The following is a 17,642-nucleotide window of genomic DNA, read 5'->3' on the forward strand; positions in this document are numbered from 1 at the left end:
AATCTTTGAAGTTGAGAAGGCTGTTAAAAAAGCATATGGGATCCTGGGCTATATTAATAGAGGCACAGAGTCCAAAAGCAAGGAAGTTGTGCTAAATCTTTATAAAACACTGGTTAGGCCTCAGCTGGAGTATTGTGTTCAATTCTGGGCACCACACTTTAGGAAGGATGTCAAGGCCTTAGAGAAGGTGCAGAAGAGATTTACTAGAATGATACCAGGGATGAGGGACTTCAGTTATGTGGAGAGACTGGAGATGCTGACGTTGTTCACCTTAGAACAGAGAACGTTAAGGGGAGATTTGATAGAAGTGTTCAAAATCATGAACAGTTTTGACAGAGTAAATAAGGAGAAACTGTTTCCAGTGCAGACAGGTCGGTGACTTGAGGACACAGATTTAAGGTGATCAGCAAAAGAGCCAGAGGCGACATGAGGAATCATTTTTTTATGCAGCGAGTTGTCATGATCTGGAAGGCACTGTCTGAAAGAGTGGTGGAAGCAGATTCAATAGCAACTTACCAAAAAGGAATTGGATAGATACTTGAAGGGAAAAATATTCACAGGGCTATGGGGAAAGAGCAGGGGAATGGGACTAGTTGGATAGCTCTTTCAAAGAGCCGGCCCAGGCACGATGGGCTGAATGGCCTCATCCTGTGCTATACCTACTATGATATTATGATTCTATGAATTCATGAGGCTATACCATGATTCTGCTGAGCAGGCCTGCCAGAATTTTCTGAATCCCTGCTGACTGTTGGGTTGTTAAGGGTACTTTTTGTCTCCAGCACCAATGTTTGATCACATTTGTCAATGGGAATCAGGGGGAAAACTCTCCAGTGGCTGGAGTCATACCTAGCACAAAGGAAGATGGTAGTGGTTGTTGGAGGCCAATCATCTCAGCCCCAGGACATTGCTGAGGAGTTCTTCAGGGCAGTGTCCTGGGCCCAACCATCTTCAGCTGCTTCATCAATGACCTTCCCTCCATCATAAGGCCAGAAATGGGGATGTTCGCTGATGATTGCACAGTATTCAGTTCCATTCGCAACCCATCAGATAATGAAGTAGTCCATGCCCGCATGCCGCAAGACCTGGACAATATCCAGGCTTGGGCTGATAAGTGGCAAGTAACATTCATGCCAGACAAGTGCCAGACAATGACCATCTCCAACAAGAGAGAGTCTAACCACCTCCCCTTGACATTCAATGGCATTACCATTGCCAAATCCCCCAGCATCAACATCCTGGGGGGTCACCAGAAACTTAACTGGACCAGCCACATAAATACTGTGGTTACAAGAGCAGGTCAGAGGCTGGGTATTCTGCGGCGAGTGACTCACCTCCTGGCTCCCCAAAGCCTTTCCACCATCTACAAGGCACAAGTCAGGAGTATGATGGAATATTCTCCACTTGCCTGGATGAGTGCAGCTCCAACAACACTCAGGAAGCTCGACACCATCCAGGACAAAGCAGCCCGTTTGATTAGTACCCCATCCGCTACTCTAAACATTCACTCCCTTCACCACCAGTGCACCGTGGCTGCAATGTGTACCACCTACAAGATGTACTGCAGCAACTCGCCAAGGCTTCTTCGACAGCACCTCCCAAACCCGTGACCTCTACCACCCAGAAGGACAAGGGCAGCAGGCATATGGGAAGAACACCAGCTGCACGTTCCCCTCCACATCACACGCCATCCCGACTTGGAAATATATTGCCGTTCCTTCATCGTCGCTGGGTCAAAATCCTGGAACTCCCTACCTAACAGCACTGTGGGAGAATCTTCACCACACGGACTGCAGCGGTTCAAGAAGGCAGCTCACCACCACCTTCTCAAGGGCAATTAGGGATGGCTAATAAATGCCGGCCTTGCCAGCGACGCCCACATCCCATGAACAAATAAAAAAAAAATCTTCACAATATCCTTTGAAGTGAGTCAAGGAGCTTGACATTCTCTGCTTTTTAATTTTTTTTTAAACAGTGGCTTTGTCTGTCAACAGAAAGGCTGAGTAACCTTGAATTTGAGAAAAGAGAAGCATTGTAATGGTGGCCAAGCAGCTTTCTTGACAGGAAAATGTGCTCCCAGCCCACCTGTTATCAAGTGGTATTCAGCAGCAATGAAAAGAAAGACATGCTGTGAACAATAATGAAGTAGGTGCTCCACAAAATCACTAGTTTTGATTACAATTGTGAACCTTCTCCCAAGCAGCATTCACTTGCATCATACACATGATAAATACACATGATAAAGTTTAGCTGAGCATTTAGCTAACTAATTCAATTCAGGTACCTGGAATTTGAAGTATAGGAAACAAAGGTAGCAGCTGCCATTAGACCCAAGCTTTTGAGGTATGCTTTGGCTGCAGTTTTGTGGCCTGCCTAGAAAGATGTCAACTGGTTTCCAGAAGCTCCAATGACCAATCCAGCACAAGCTGGAAACTCACTGCTAAAAAAATGATATTCCAAGAATGTTCCATTGGGTGCATACAATGTTTTTTGACATGAAATACACCTGGTTGATGATTAAGAGTACTTGAAGGACATCAGTCTTGACCCTTTCAGAAAGTGAACTTTGATAACAAAGCTGTCCAGTTAAAGTTAGACATACATCTCAATCAATTCTACCTGTGTAGGTATCTCTGATGGACACTGCATAAAGATCTTGGGAGTTTAAACTGTAATAAAGGGCATCTCACTTTTTTCATATCATGTATAGCACCTGAATCCTGAAAACTTTATATTGGGTCTGTGAAAGGACGCATCTTTTCGGCATTTGCTCTCAGAGAGCTTCCTGGGGATGTTTGCCTGAATAATGACCAATGTGACCATCGAATAACTTCTTCTTCTGAAGCACTTATTCAAATTTCTCAAGTCTTTTATCTTTTAGAAAACAAAATTGCAGTAACAGAACATGTTATTCTCCAAGCTCTGTCAATGCTTGATTGGCTTGAAAGAGTGACAAAATGAATACCTCTACCAAGAATAATCACTCCAAAAAACCTTACAACATGAGATAATGCCCCTGAATGTTGAGAATGAATCCTTGGAATGAAAGAAATTCATTTTTGCATTGCTCACCCTCCCTACTGCATCTGATCCTTATCCACTTTTTCTCTTCTCACGTCTTCTTAGCTCAGGGGATAGCGTGACAGTGAGGGCTCTCTGGCCCTGTTGTATAATTTTATAAGTTATCATATGAATCATGGAAAAATATAACGCAGAAAGAGGCCATTCAGACAATTGTGCCTGTGCCGGCTCTTTGGAAGAGCTATCCGATTAGTCGCACTCCCCTACTCTTTCCTTATAGGCCTGAAATTTTTTACTTTTCAAGTTTATATCCCAATACCCTTTCGAAAGTTACTATTATATCTGCTTCCACCACCCTTTCAGGCAGTGTATTCCAGATCCATTGAAGTCAATGGAAAAGAAAATCGAGCGGAGTGTAAAACAGGCTGCTGATACACGATTTCACCCCGACTCTTTTTACCAACTCAGGGGCTGTGCACATCAAGGTGCAGTTTCCAGTAAGAGTTACATCAGTGGTTGATATTGATGACTGCTTTAGCATTGAAATAAAAACCTATGCTGATCCAGTCAAAGACTTGAGAAAGAATTTTGGCCAACACACTGAATCTGATGCAACTTCTTCCTGATATTTTGAGGTCTCACAAGAGTATTGATGACAACAAAAGAATTTTTCTGTTAACATTTTTGGACTTGTCCATGAAAGGTGATTCCATTTCGCCAATATTAGATTTCATTAGCTAAGATAATCGGGTACGGTAGCATAGTGGTTATGTTACTGGACTAGTAATCCAGAGGCCTGAACCAATAATCCGGAGTCATGAGTTCAAATCCCGCCACGGCAGCTGGGGAATTTAAATTCAATTAATTAAATAAAAAATCTGGAATTAAAATACTAGTATCAGTAATGGTGGCTATGAAACTACCGGATTGTCATAAAAACCCATCTGGTTCACTAATGCTCTTCAGGGAAGGATACCTGGTCTGGCCAATATGTGACTCCAGACCCACAGTAATGTGGTTGATTCTGAAATGGCCGAGCAAGCCACTCAGTTGTAAAATCTTTCCACGAAAAGTCATAATAAGAATAAAACCGGACGGACCACTAGGCGCCGGACACAAAAACGGCAAACCAAACCCAGTCGACCCTGCAAAGTCCTCCTCACGAACATCTGGGGACTTGTGCCAAAATTGGGAGAGCTGTCCCACAGACTGGTCAAGCAACAACCTGACATAGCCATACTCACAGAATCATACCTTACAGCCAACATCCCAGATTCTTCCATCACCATCCCTGGGTATGTCCTGTCCCACCGGCAGGACAGACCGACCAGAGGTGGCGGTACAGTGATATACAGTCAGGAGGGAGTGGCCCTGGGAGTCCTCAACATTGACTCTGGACCCCATAAAATCTCATGGCAAGGAAACCTCCTGCTGATTACCACCTACCGCCCTCCCTCAGCTGATAAATCAGTCCTCCTCCATGTTGAGCACCACTTGGAGGAAGCACTGAGGGGAGCAAGGGCACAGAATGTACTCTGGGTGGGGGACTTCAATGTCCATCACCAAGAGTGGCTCGGTAGCACCACTACTGACCGAGCTGGCCGCAGTCCTGAAGGACATAGCTGCCAGGCTGGGCCTGCGGCAGGTGGTGAGCGAACCAACATGAGGGAAATACTTACTTCACCTCGTCCTCACCAATCTACCTGTCGCAAATGCATCTGTCCATGACAGTATTGGTAGGAGTGACCACCGCACAGTCCTCGTGGAGATGAAGTCCCGTCTTCGCACTGAGGACACCATCCAACGTGTTGTGAGGCACTACCACCGTGCTAAATGGGATAGATTCAGAACAGATCTAGCAGCTCAAAACTGGGCATCCATGAGGCGCTGTGAGCCATCAGCAGCAGCAGAATTGTATTCCAGCACAATCTGTAATCTCATGGCCCGGCTTATTCCTCACTCTACCATTACCAACAAGCCAGGGGATCAACCCTGGTTCAATGAGGAGTGTAGAAGAGCATGCCAGGAGCAGCACCAGGCGTACCTAAAAATGAGGTGCCAACCTGGTGAAGCTACAACTCAGGACTACATGCATGCTAAACAGTGGAAGCAACATGCTATAGACAGGGCTAAGCGATTCCACAACCAACAGGATCAAATCAAAGCTCTGCAGTCCTGCCACATCCAGTCGTGAATGGTGGTGGACAATTAAACAACTAACGGGAGGAGGAGGCTCTGCAAACATCCCCATCCTCAATGATGGCGGAGTCCAGCACGTGAGTGCAAAAGACAAGGCTGAAGCATTTGCAACCATCTTCAGCCAGAAGTGCCAAGTGGATGATCCATCTCGGCCTCCTCCCGATATCCCCACCATCACAGAAGCCAGTCTTCGGCCAATTCGATTCACTCCACGTCATATCAAGAAACGGCTGAGTGCACTGGATACAGCAAAGGCTATGGGCCCCGACAACATCCCAGCTGTAGTGCTGAAGACTTGTGCTCCAGAACTAGCTGCGCCTCGAGCCAAGCTGTTCCAGTACAGCTACAACACTGGCATCTACCCGACAATGTGGAAAATTGCCCAGGTATGTCCAGTCCACAAAAAGCAGGACAAATCCAATCCGGCCAATTACCACCCCATCAGTCCACTCTCAATCATCAGCAAAGTGATGGAAGGTGTTGTCGACAGTGCTATCAAGCGGCACTTACTCACCAATAACCTGCTCACCGATGCTCAGTTTGGGTTCTGCCAGGACCACTTGGCTCCAGACCTCATTACAGCCTTGGTCCAAACATGGACAAAAGAGCTGAATTCCAGAGGTGAGGTGAGAGTTACTGCCCTTGACATTAAGGCAGCATTTGACTGAGTATGGCACCAAGGTGCCCTAGTAAAATTGAAGTCAATGGGAATCAGGGGGAAAACTCTCCAGTGGCTGGAGTCATACCTAGCACAAAGGAAGATGGTAGAGGTTGTTGGAGGCCAATCATCTCAGCCCCAGGGCATTGCTGCAGGAGTTCCTCAGGGCAGTGTCCTAGGCCCAACCATCTTCAGCTGCTTCATCAAAGACCTTCCCTTCCTCATAAGGTCAGAAGTGTGGATGTTCGCTGATGATTGCACAGTGTTCAGTTCCATTCACAACCCCTCAAATAATGAAGCAGTCCGAGCCCGCATGCAGCAAGACCTGGACAACAACTGGCTTGGGTTCATAAGTGGCAAGTAACATTCGCGCCAGACAAGTGCCAGGCAATGACCATCTCCAACAAGAGAGAGTCTAACTACCTCCCCTTGACATTCAACGGCATTACCATCGCCGAATCCCCCACCATCAACATCCTGGGGGTCACCATTGACCAGAAACTTAACTGGACCAGCCATATAAATACTGTGGCTACGAGAGCAGGTCAGAGGCTGGGTATTCTGCGGCGAGTGACTCACCTCTTGACTCCCCAAAGCCTTTCCACCATCTACAAGGCACAAGTCAGGAGTGTGATGGAATACTCTCCACTTGCTTGGATGAGTGCAGCTCCAACAACACTCAAGAAGCTTGACACCATCCAGGACAAAGCAGCCCGCTTGATTGGCACCCCATCCACCACCCTAAACATTCACTCCCTTCACCACCGGCGCACAGTGGCTGCAGTGTGTACCATCCACAGGATGCACTGCAGCAACTCGCCAAGGCTTCTTAGACAGCTCCTCCCAAACCCGCGACCTCTACCACCTAGAAGGACAAGAGCAGCAGGTACATGGGAACAACACCACCTGCACGTTCCCCTCCAAGTCACACACCATCCCGACTTGGAAATATATCGCCGTTCCTTCATCGTCGCTGGGTCAAAATCCTGGAACTCCCTTCCTAACAGCACTGTGGGAGAACCGTCACCACACGGAATGCAGTGGTTGAAGAAGGCGGCTCACCACCACCTTCTCAAGGGCAATTAGGGATGGACGATAAATGCCGGCCTTGCCAGCGATGCCCACATCCCATGAACGAATAAAAAAAAAAGGAAAAACACTGAATGCTGAAAATCCAAAATAAAGTCAGAATATTGGAAATACACAGCAGGTGTATCAGCATTAGAAAGAAAAAAGAAAATCTGTCCTTATGAAGAGTCCCTACTTTTCTCTTTCAGGTACTGACAGACCTGTTATCTATTTCCAGCATTTTAAAATTTTATCAGCACTTCAAGCTGTTGAAGTTTATACACTTAAAGGTTTCGTTGATTCATTTCATAAAATTTACACAATGTGAATTTGTGATTCTTGGGAAAGTATCAACCATCACAATCTGGTACTGGAAAAGCTTTTCTGCAGTTGATACAACGTTTGAAGGCATAGCTGGATTGCTCTTGCTTAGAGCCGGTGCGGACTCGATGGGCCGAATGGCCTCCTTCTGTGCTGTAACCATTCTATGATTCTATAGCTCTGAGCAAGTATTTTTAACGCAGTATATCAGATTGGAACTTCATATCAGTAGGAAAAAAAATTCTATAGCACAGATAAAAAAACAATACTAATGGATAAGTGAGGAAATGAATCCTGTTATTTACACAAACAGCATACATTTTCCTAATCCTCAAGGGAGGAGAAACAGAACCAAAGGTGACCACATGGGAACAAAGAAAGGAGAAACCACATGGTATAAGATGCAACTCTCTTGAAAGGACAGGCATCACTTGTGACCTCCAGAAAAAGTTAGCCATGTTACGTGAAGGATAATAATGTAGTCATCTACCTAAATTGTTATCGTTTATGTATTAACCTTTGTAGCAGAGATTAATCGAACTTTTTGATCTTCAACCTTTGCTTACGAATACACATATGGGAAAATTGGCTTTCTTAAACTATTAAACATATTTCATTTTCAATGTAAAATAAAAACAATATTAAGGAATTATTCAGAATGCATTTCTACACCCAGCCAATAATGTTCAATTTTCAGATTTTTTCTTAGCACTGTATTTTTGTTGTACATATGACCAAGTGCATCTATTTCTATTTTTGTAGGTATGCACAGCCAACATTCAGAAAAGACTAGTTCCTATTTGTAAGATTTTTTTTTTGCATTCCATAAAATTAACAGCAGCAAGTTATTCAATTCTGGTACATCAGTGCATTATCAAAACAGTTGTAACCTTTGAACACGAATAGTTGCTTGTTGTGAGTGAGCAGTCGTACTGAACTGAACCAGTAACTATGAATGTACTGGGATGTCTCTTTATTGAGAGATACCAGCTGCACCTATATACATGTGTTTATGTACAAATACATTTCATACAGTAAGGAATGGAAGCCTGGAAGTGAGAAAGACAGTGGGCTTGAGATAAGAAGGGAAATGAGCAGCAGGTAAGGGTTGAGCCCCGCAAAGACTGGGAGGCATAAGAACAAAGCAGAGAGGTCTGGGGAATGAATGGATGGTTACGGTTGAGGCAGTGTCGGTGGCAGGTCGAGGGCTATGAGGGGGAGCATCGGTAGAGCAGCTGCAGAGGTAAGTTAAGACATCTCGGATTGTTTGCAAACATTGACGTGAGGAACTGAAAGGAAGCTTATTTTCCCCCCTGTTGTTTTTCACAGTAGAATTTGGTCATGAGTCTATACGGAAGTAATCATAAAGCTGGAATGTGAAACTACAAACATTAAAGAAAAGCTTATTATATTTGATATGGGTATTCAGCTCTTTCAAAACTCAATGATTGAATTTTCAATCCCAAAACAGCATTGATCCCTGTTTAAAGTTGCCTTATACAGAAATTACAGTTTGCACTATAATTGTGCAGTTAAAAATATAGGCCTTGAAATTACACTCTTGAATATTGCTGCACAAAGGCTTAAGCCCATATTAAACAGGTTAATGTCCCCATTAAAATAACAGACAAAAGGATTTCAAAGGAACATGTTAACTGTTCATACGTTACTATCCCACAGTGCGATTTCAAGGCCATTGTGAAATATCCATGTTTTTCTGGGACAATCATCTTATAATCTTAGATACATGACTGAAAACATGACATGGCTTTTTGCATGACCCTTTAGGTGAGAATTCTGATTTGTAATTTGCTGTATGTAAGTTTGCTGTAATTCATAGCAGAAAAGATCAAATTACATCAGTGATATGGAAACTCATGCTCCATAGACTGCATAAACAGAGTAAGAATCTTCAACTGCCAGTGTAGTACACTAAACTGTAGCACTTTACAATCCAGAATGGAATCAAGAAACTAATATAATACTGAAATTTTGATGAGAAAATGCCAAATACACTGAGAAAATAATATAAATTGGGTAGTCTAAAAAGCACAAGGCTGGAAATTAGCTCTGGATTGCATTTAGATGAACTGCACAGAATACAAATTCCTCATATGTTGTAAGGAAGAAAAATATTTGTTACCATAGAACTGTGAAAGTTACATGGGAAAAACTCAATGGGACGTAAATTTCTGCAAGGGTTGTCCCATTTGCCTGCTATCACTTTGGGGTTTCCACGGCTCTTCCACCGAAGTTATGGCAGACATACAAGCAGGAGAACCCCCATGTATATAAATGAATACCTTGCATCGGACACAAACAAGCAGAGTTTACCAAACAGAAAAAAGAATTTTGCTCATCAAATTAACATAGACTCTGGGAATAAATTCGATTTTGTGTGGAAAAAAAGGTGAGTGGTCACAGGATTCCAAACATACTGCAGCTGTAGGTGGCACTGTGAACGTAACGTTACATGAATAACTTGATTACAACAGGGCAGCCCCAAACAATGCCCCCAGTAATCAGCAGGTAGTCCTTTAAAAAGAAAATCACTGTTGCAGTCTCTCAGTGAATAGACAATAGTGTAAAACAATCTGTGTAGTCAGAATTTGTGAGCCTTCATCTGTTAATTATTTAATATGCCTCACTTGCATAAGCAGGTATATGATTGGGAATTCACTGTCTGGGGAACTGAAAGGGAAGCACAGATCCTACCTTTCATATCCATTGCATTGGTGCACTTACTTGATGCTCTGCCAGGCCATTTAATAGTGCTAGCCAATTCTGAAAGCTTTGAAAAGTACTAATCAAAACTTGTTTTTTAACTGAACCGTTCTTGCTCTACTGCATCTATTGTTGGAAGTGATTGTCCCTGAGTTCTCTTGCTCTCGTGAAAAATATACTGATTTGTCTGCCATTATCTCCATGCTGTTGTGAGATCATAGTATCATAGCCAGTACAGCACAGGTGGAGGCCATTCAGTATTTGAAATAGCTTCTCCAGTCTCTCCACATATGATTCTATTGGGCCAAGTGCAGGCAATTGGGACTAGCTTAGTGGTATAAACTGGGCGACATGGACATGTTGGGCCGAAGGGCCTGTTTCCATGTTGTAACTTCTATGATTCTATGATTCTATATAACTCAAGTCCCTCATCCCTGGTACCATTCTAGTAAATCTCTTCTGCACCTTCTCTAAGGGCTTGACATCCTTCCTAAAGTGTGGTGCCAGAAATGAACACAATTCTCCAGTTGAGGTCTAACCAGTGTTTTATAAAGGTTTAGCATAACTTCCTTGCTTTTGTACTCTATGCCTCTATTAATAAAGCCCAGGATTCCATATGCATTTTTAACAGCCTTCTCAACTTGTCCTGCCACCTTCAAAGATTTGGGTATGTGCACCCCCAGTTCTCTCTGTTCCTGCACCCCCTCTAAAATTGTACCATTTAGTTTATATTGGCTCTTCTCATTTTTCCTACCAAAATGCATCACTTCACACTTCTCGGATTAAATTTCATCTGCCACGTGTCTGCCCATTTCACCAGTCTGTCTACATCCTCCTAAAGTCTGTTACTATCCTCCACATTGTTTACTACATTTTGAGTTTTGTGTCATCTGCAATCTTTGAAATTATACCCTTCATACCCAAGTTCAGGTTATCAATATATATCAAAAAGAGCTGTGGTCCTAATACTGACCCCTGGCGAACACCAATGTATACTTCCCACCGGTCTGAAAAACAACTGTTCACCACTACTCTCTGCTTCCTGTCCCCTAGCTAATTTTGTATCCACGCAGCCACTGTCCCTTTAATCACATGGGCTTTAATTTTGTTAACAAGTGCATTATGTGGTACTTTATCAAATGCCTTTTGAAAGTCCGTTTATGCAACAGGAACCCACTAACCTCATCAACTCTCTCCATTACTTTATCGAAGAGTTCAATCAAGTTAGTCAAACACGATTTTCTTTTAACAAATCCGTGCTGACTTTCATTTATTAGCTCATACTTCTGTGACCTGTATCATTACAATGACATTCTGTTGCACATCATATTTAGGGAGGAAAAGAAATCTGCTGGAGATTCAATAAAAGAATGCAATCACATCTCAACATATGATATTTTAAATTGCTGTAACTTTTTTTTAAGCTGTATTATTTTAATGATAAACATATTTAGGAAAGCACTAAAACTGTAAGGTCAAGCAGCTTTAAACATCTTCTGCTGCACAGTAAATCGGGTTTAATAACTGCATGAATATGAGGAATCACTGTAAATACTTTATCTGAGTGACCTACTTTATGGTAACATTTAACATTTGAATGTTGAGGATTCTATTGATTAAAACTATAAATGATATTTAGATGATATATATCTTTGTTTTTAACAGAGTTGAAACAGTTTGCAGCCCCAACATGCTGTGACACAGAGCGGTAGGATGTGTGTTTGTGCCTCAATGCTTCATACAGCGGGGAAAGATTTCCTCTATGCACTTTTATAATTGTGTTACGCATAGAACACCGAGGAAATCATCCTCCACAGTAAGTTCCTAAACTAGGTGTGCAAGTGTGGAGGGCTGTAGATGTAGGACAGTGATTGCCACAGCGAGAAATGAATAGTCACAGTGAGAGGCAGTACACATTGCTGTCCTAAACCACATGATGGCCAGTTTTACAGTGCCATCGGCCGAAATTCGTGGGGAGGTTGCCCAACTGCCTTCTTAGCCAAAGATGGTATGTGATACACAGAGGGATAAAAAGATGGGAAGCTCACTGTCTTAAAGTATGTATACTTTCTGAATTATTATTCATTCTTGATTGTTATAGTTCAATAGAACTGAAATTAGTTTAATGCTATTTGAAAGATAAATGTGTGTCTGTGAAGTTGCAAATGGAAACGAGCCCTGGAAGAATATAGGGACTGAGGTAAAGTCTGAGAGTGAGTCATCCTGAGCCACTCGCACTCACTGTTACTGGCCTATTTCATTCATTCTCTGTTTGTCCCTTTTTCCCACTCATTATTATTGGTTCAGATCCAACATAGTCCACTACTGCAGATCTAAAAAACTCGCCTTGTACCTTTTCTTCCAGTAACTATTTTACTCATGCAGAGTTCAAACATAATAAGTATAGTATTTGTGTATGGAATTCACTGTCATATTTTTAAAAGGTGAATGAGAGTTCATTATTAAAAATATGGGAAAGCAGGAGGAGAAAAAAATATAAATCACAAATAAAAGTGATTAGACATTCCTGTTTCTCTCTGCTGATATACCCAGTAGTCTCCTGTTAACTTACTAAATGGAATGGGTAATAAGATGTGCAGTCTAACTGCTTTGTGTGTATTTAAATTTTGTTGGTTATCACTCTTCAGAAAAGGCTGGGTACAGAAATGCATATTGGAACAATTCTGCTTTATGAAGTACAATCTTAAAATAACATATCAGAAATGAGGGTGAAAGAGACAGAGCAAGCATGGGAAGATGAAAATAAAATCAACAAAAAGGAATGGACAACAAAAGTCATAAATGTAATGCTTTATAAAACTGTAAAAATGTACATTAAGTAAATCAATAATGTGACAAAATAAAATATACAATGATTACAACAATGTTTAACCTTTAGATTGTGATATATTATAGATAGAAATTAATGTATTTAGGATTATTCATGATGAGTTGACCTTCTGCCTTGGTTCTGTGCAGAAATATGATTCATTTATGTAAACATGTGTTCAATATATAATGCAATGTATATATCTTTCTGTTACAATCATTTATATTTAAATTTCATGCTAATTAGTTGGTCCATTGACATTGCACCAATTTTTTTCAGTCGCATTTAGAGGGATGGGAATCTGTTAGTTATTTGCACCCCTGACCCTGTCTCACTTCCCAGGATCAAGGAAAGTTATATTTTCAGACGGCTGCCAGTGCCTGCTGGGGCAGTTGCCTCATGGGGGTCTTGGGGTGGGGGGGAGAGTGAAATCACTGTGGCACTTTGCCGCAGCAAAAGTGGATCTAGTGATGCTCAGGCTGTAGTGTGATAAACATGAGCTTTGTAATCCAAATTTCAGGAAAATGTACAAGAACTTAAAGAAAATTAAAAGGTGGCCCTTTTTTAAATAGGCTAGTTTCTGCGTAAATGGGTGCAAATGCTGAAAAATACGTAGTCTTACATATTTCCCTCCTTTGTATGTCATTATTATACATTGCCCATGTGTGATTATGACTGATGATGCGACTGCGTCCAAATCATCTAGAAATTTTGATAGGTGGAAAAAGGGATGGGGATCCAGAATGATCAGGTCCCGCCCCTAATTCCACCCTCGTCCATCTTGGATATGTGGCTTCCCAACCTGACGTGAGGGGAAATTCAGCCACTGGGTCTTGGGATGATAATGGCATTTTATTGTACATTAACTGAGCTGGAGGAATATGTCACTTTAATTTATACAGCAAAAATAATTATTCTGAAAAAAGTTCTTTAAGTGAATTTTAATTTTATGATTGAGGTATGTACATAATATTCACTTTTGGATTACAAAGCTCTCAGTTATAACACAAAGCCTGAAAATTACTGTAAGCAATGTTATCGGATGAACACTTAACACAATCATATCAAGTTTCCTTTCTCCACTATTTAATAGAGGTACTAACCTATTTATTTTAAATGGGCTCATACCTCCATTAAAATAGCAGCAAGAAGAACTTGATATGAATGCATTAAGTATTCATACAATAATATCACTCACAGGAATTTCTAATCCTTGGTTATTTATATGTTCTTAAAATATGGTGTCATAACATCTGAAATTGAAATAGGATAATAAAGAAAGTAAATCTATGTACAAATGCAGTTCATTATTATTTTGTTAACTACTTTTTAAATATCCTGGTTGATGCAGATTTTGTTAAATTTTGATTTTAATTTAAATGTATTCCGCAGGCAGAGGCATTTATGTGGAAAAATACCAGCACTCTAAAGGTTAAACATAACAGGATAATATTGAGAAATAAAAAGATGTTGCAAAAGATACTGCAACTATTACAAGTATGCAGGTATCTTTATAGAATGATGGTGATTCATTTGGCTCTTTTGCAGTGAGTGAATCAGGAATACCTTCACAGTCCCGATCAATCTGCCCATTGCAATACAAGGCATCAGAAATTAGGTCTGGAAGCCGTCCATTCAGGTCCACTGAAGCCAAACAGCCTTGAAATCCCTCCCTTGATGCCACCAGCTTTGGTAATGTTTTGTACATGTCTTTGGCAATTCCTCCAATGTACAAGTCTCCTGTGGATTAGAGAAAATATAAGTACAATGAATTCAATAAGCTTATGTGCTCATCAAACTGAGTAATGCTGGTAACGGAAAAATTGCATTTTCATATTATACATACAATGATAGCATCACATCCTCCAATACAAATATGCTATGTTTGAGATACATATCATAACTCTCTTGACGCTGCATCAACAAGGTGCCTGAATCTCAGGGATGGATTAAGCAACAGGCACCCATTTCTCACAGTGGGAGCAAAAAACCATGATCTTTGGCCTTGCACTAGTTTTACTTGATTTGCCCTGGGTTTTCCAATGGGGCTGCACTTGAGACACCCGAGACTTGCACTACCCCTTGGTGCAAGGCTCATTATTGCATTCATTTGGGTGCGTGTACTTTCTGCCCTGGGAATTTTGATGTGTCGTTCCATGGGTGGAAAGCCACTTAGAAGTTGAAGCAAACCACGCTCTTGCATGCACACAGTAAATGGAAGTAGTTTGAAAACTGTCTGCGGACTAACCGTTTGATGAGATTAGTCCACAGAAAATGTCCATTTTCAAACTTTCCTACCAACAGGAAATGCAAGTGCTGCTTTAAGAAGCTGCACCAACAGATTTCTGTTCCTGCACAGAAAATCCTGATCTGTGTGCTCCCAGTGCAAGACACAAATTGCGCTGGGAGTGAACCAGCTGCATTTAAATGAGGGGGCGGCAGGAAACCTGGGGAAGTCCCTGCTTTGCGCTGGTAGTGTGTAATGTGGTGGGAAAAATGCGTCAACATTACAAATGTGCCAGGAGTGAAATTTTAACTCAGAAGTTTATTGAAGGAAGATTGGTAAATCTGCTCTTTATTGCATAGGGTTGATTTAGAGGGCCATGCCAATCTTATACTGGTGATTTACACTTACCAGGAACTGCATTGATACTGTTAAAAGTCACTTCACAGAAAGGCATTAGGATGAGGAAAAAGTGGTGAGACCAATAATGCCAGGTCTCCACTCCGATATTTACGCAAAAGCAGGTTCCGTGCGGAGGGGGGGAATTGCGTGGGCGAAACCTGAAATCAAAGTTAGTGGTTCGGATTCTGCGATCTCAACTGGATTGAATGATTAATTTTTTGCTTCCGGGTTTTCCGTCTCCAAGCTGCGCAGAGGGTGTAATGCGCACTCGCATGACACAATCTGAAGTTCATTATTTAAAGGGCTAATGCAAAAATGTAATTTGGAGGAGCCAGGAGGAATTTACCATGGATTCACAAAGAGTAAGGCCAGCACCCAGAATCAATGATACTTCCCTTGAAGTACTGCTGGGTGTAGTGAGGAGCAGGAGAGACATCATTTTCCCCAGCAATGGGAGGAAGAAACTTGCTTCTGTTACCAAAAAGGTGTGGCTGGAGGTGGCTGAGGAGGTGAGCAGCAGGAGCATTGTGGATGCAGTGCAGGAAACGCTTAAATGACCTAACCAGGTCAGGAAAAGTGAATACAGTTGCTGATTCATCGACATCTTGTAGTGTACAACATTCACACTCTCGCTCTGCTTGCCAAGTATACTCCACCATATCACTCCTCACACCCACTTAAGTTTCAGCAGCACCCATCCTTCACTTTTATTGCACTTCCTCACCTCCCCATGCATCCATCCACCGCAGTCCTTGTGCAATGTGGTGCATCTGTCTGATAGTCACCCTCTGATGCTTCTGTGTGATAGTCAGCTTCACCCAATGCACTGCATCCATTGGGTGAATATGTGACTTCTAGCCACTGATGCAGAGGAGGACGCCATGGAGAAAAGTGGCACATCTGCATCCCTCTCCATTGGAGATGGAGAGACTGGGAACTCGCAGATGCCTGGTGACAGAATTTAAAACATCTCTGACACAGATGCTGACTTTATTTCATCAATGACTGAATTATGAGAAACCTGAGTATGGTGATTAGCAAGACTGTTACTTTGCCAAGGCTAACGCATTTTGCTTTCTTTTGTCTTCCAGGGCCTTCAAGCGTAGAGTAAGAGTCTGCGGAGATGCATGACTGCAATTCCTCAGAGACTTCATTCCTACTGAGCGCACACCATCACAGGACATACAGCGACGCACCAGTGCAGATAATCGCACCTTGGTGGGTCCTATTAGACAGTTAGTTGGGTTTTCAACCGGTGATTCACAATTTGCAAGTGAGCACGAGCAGACACTGGTGGCTGGGGCAGCTGTGGAGAGTCCGTGTCAGAAGGCACACTCCTCTCCAAGCTCTGCTCAGCTGGACACAGATGCTTAATTCCCAGGGGCCATCATTGAGAATGAGAATGATAGAGATACAGCTGCAACTTTGCGAGGTACTGGCATATGTGCCACGCACACTCTCCACAATAGCAGGGAAGATGGAGGAGTCCAACTCCAACATTAGTGGATTGGTGTTGCAGGTAATTGCGAGAATGTCCGCCATGGAGAGAGTGGCTGTCTCCAAGGGGCTTCAAGCACGGCTCTAATGAGCCAACGCAGCCCCTGTCCATGGCCGTACAGGAGATGTCTGCCACCTTAGGCAGTATGACAGATACCTTATCCGTGGCCTTACAACGGGTCACTGATCTGCATCAAGCTGCCCTCCAGCATAGTAGGAGGAATGATGTGGCGCTGGCCCGGGAGAAGGATGATGGCGAAAGGGGACACGGAAGTGGGAACTCCACTCAAAGTGCTGCCATGTCTCACCTGTTGCCCCTCCCCCCTCAACCAGTACCCGAAATGCTGCCTCATCTCCTGATCTCAGAGTCTGCCCCTGCAGGTGCAGGTGGAGCAGTCTTTGGCGGGGCGGTCATAGGCTCCAAAATCCAGAGGTCGTGGGCCAAAAGCATCTCAGCAGTCAGGGCAGGGATCTGAGCAGCCTGCCTCTACCTCTGCTGAAGCCAAAGGGGGTCCACCACGTAGAAGCGGTAGGAAGCGTAAGAGAAAGCAACTGTAATTCACCAAACTCGTGTACATACGTGTTTGAAAAAATATTGGGTAGAACTTGTTCCCGAAATAACGGCGATCTCATCAGCGCTCTCCGTTTTCTATGGCGAATCGATGGAGCAAGTTGCCATATTTGCACATGCGCAGTAA

General features: G+C 42.7%; 1 protein-coding gene across 10 annotated transcripts in view; it reads right to left on the reverse strand.

Annotated features, from left to right (window-relative positions):
- nrxn1a (neurexin 1a) overlaps positions 1–17,642 on the reverse strand; it is a 1,536,646-nt gene that overhangs the window by 649,045 nt on the left and 869,959 nt on the right. For all 10 annotated transcript variants that reach the window (XM_067988977.1, XM_067988981.1, XM_067988978.1 and 7 more), the window contains one exon: positions 14,388–14,561. In XM_067988977.1, the coding sequence (XP_067845078.1) occupies positions 14,388–14,561 (174 nt within the window). The remainder of the gene's footprint in view (positions 1–14,387; positions 14,562–17,642) is intronic.

Source organism: Heptranchias perlo, chromosome 8 (genome assembly GCF_035084215.1).
Source record: "Heptranchias perlo isolate sHepPer1 chromosome 8, sHepPer1.hap1, whole genome shotgun sequence".
In the NCBI taxonomy this organism is placed as follows: Eukaryota; Metazoa; Chordata; class Chondrichthyes; order Hexanchiformes; family Hexanchidae; genus Heptranchias; species Heptranchias perlo.